Source organism: Frankliniella occidentalis, unplaced genomic scaffold (assembly GCF_000697945.3).
Source record: "Frankliniella occidentalis isolate FOCC.00 unplaced genomic scaffold, Focc_3.1 Scaffold272, whole genome shotgun sequence".
NCBI classification, from domain to species: Eukaryota; Metazoa; Arthropoda; class Insecta; order Thysanoptera; family Thripidae; genus Frankliniella; species Frankliniella occidentalis.
The window spans coordinates 89,908-90,276 of record NW_026267398.1 but is presented as its reverse complement, the minus strand read 5'-3'; the positions used below and the strand labels follow the sequence as shown (position 1 = coordinate 90,276).

The 369-nt window shown below is 44.2% G+C and overlaps 1 protein-coding gene across 1 annotated transcript in view; it reads right to left on the bottom strand.

Moving 5' to 3' along the window:
• Window positions 1-8: 8 nt before the first annotated feature.
• Window positions 9-369, bottom strand: part of LOC127750852 (uncharacterized) — a 5,590-nt gene continuing 5,229 nt past the window's right edge. Inside the window, exons 5-6 of the mRNA XM_052273448.1 lie at window positions 263-342; window positions 9-32 (exon numbers count right to left, since the gene is read on the bottom strand). Coding sequence (XP_052129408.1) covers window positions 9-32; window positions 263-342 — 104 coding nt within the window. The remainder of the gene's footprint in view (window positions 33-262; window positions 343-369) is intronic.

Below are 369 nucleotides of genomic sequence, written 5' to 3'. Positions count from 1 at the left end.
ATCGGGGCTCATGTCCTTGTAACCACATTTAACTGCAGTACCATTTGTGCAGTTTAAACTATGATATTGTCCGACACTTGAGTTTCCAGAGCCCATCCAGAAATGGAATTCGATCGACGACGAATCGACGTCGACGTCGCTCGAAAAACGTACTTTTGTCACCCAAATCGAGGTATTGAGGTCGAATCGACATCGTATCGACTTCGATACAATTTTCATTTCTGGCTGGGAAGTATACGCTGATTAATTGTAGGTAACTTACATGATCCGTGCCCAGGTCCATCTCCTGGCTGTAAACAGTGCCACCGCTGCTACTGCTGCTGATAGACATCGCATCAGAGTCTGGAAAAAGAAAAAAAAAAGTTAGAA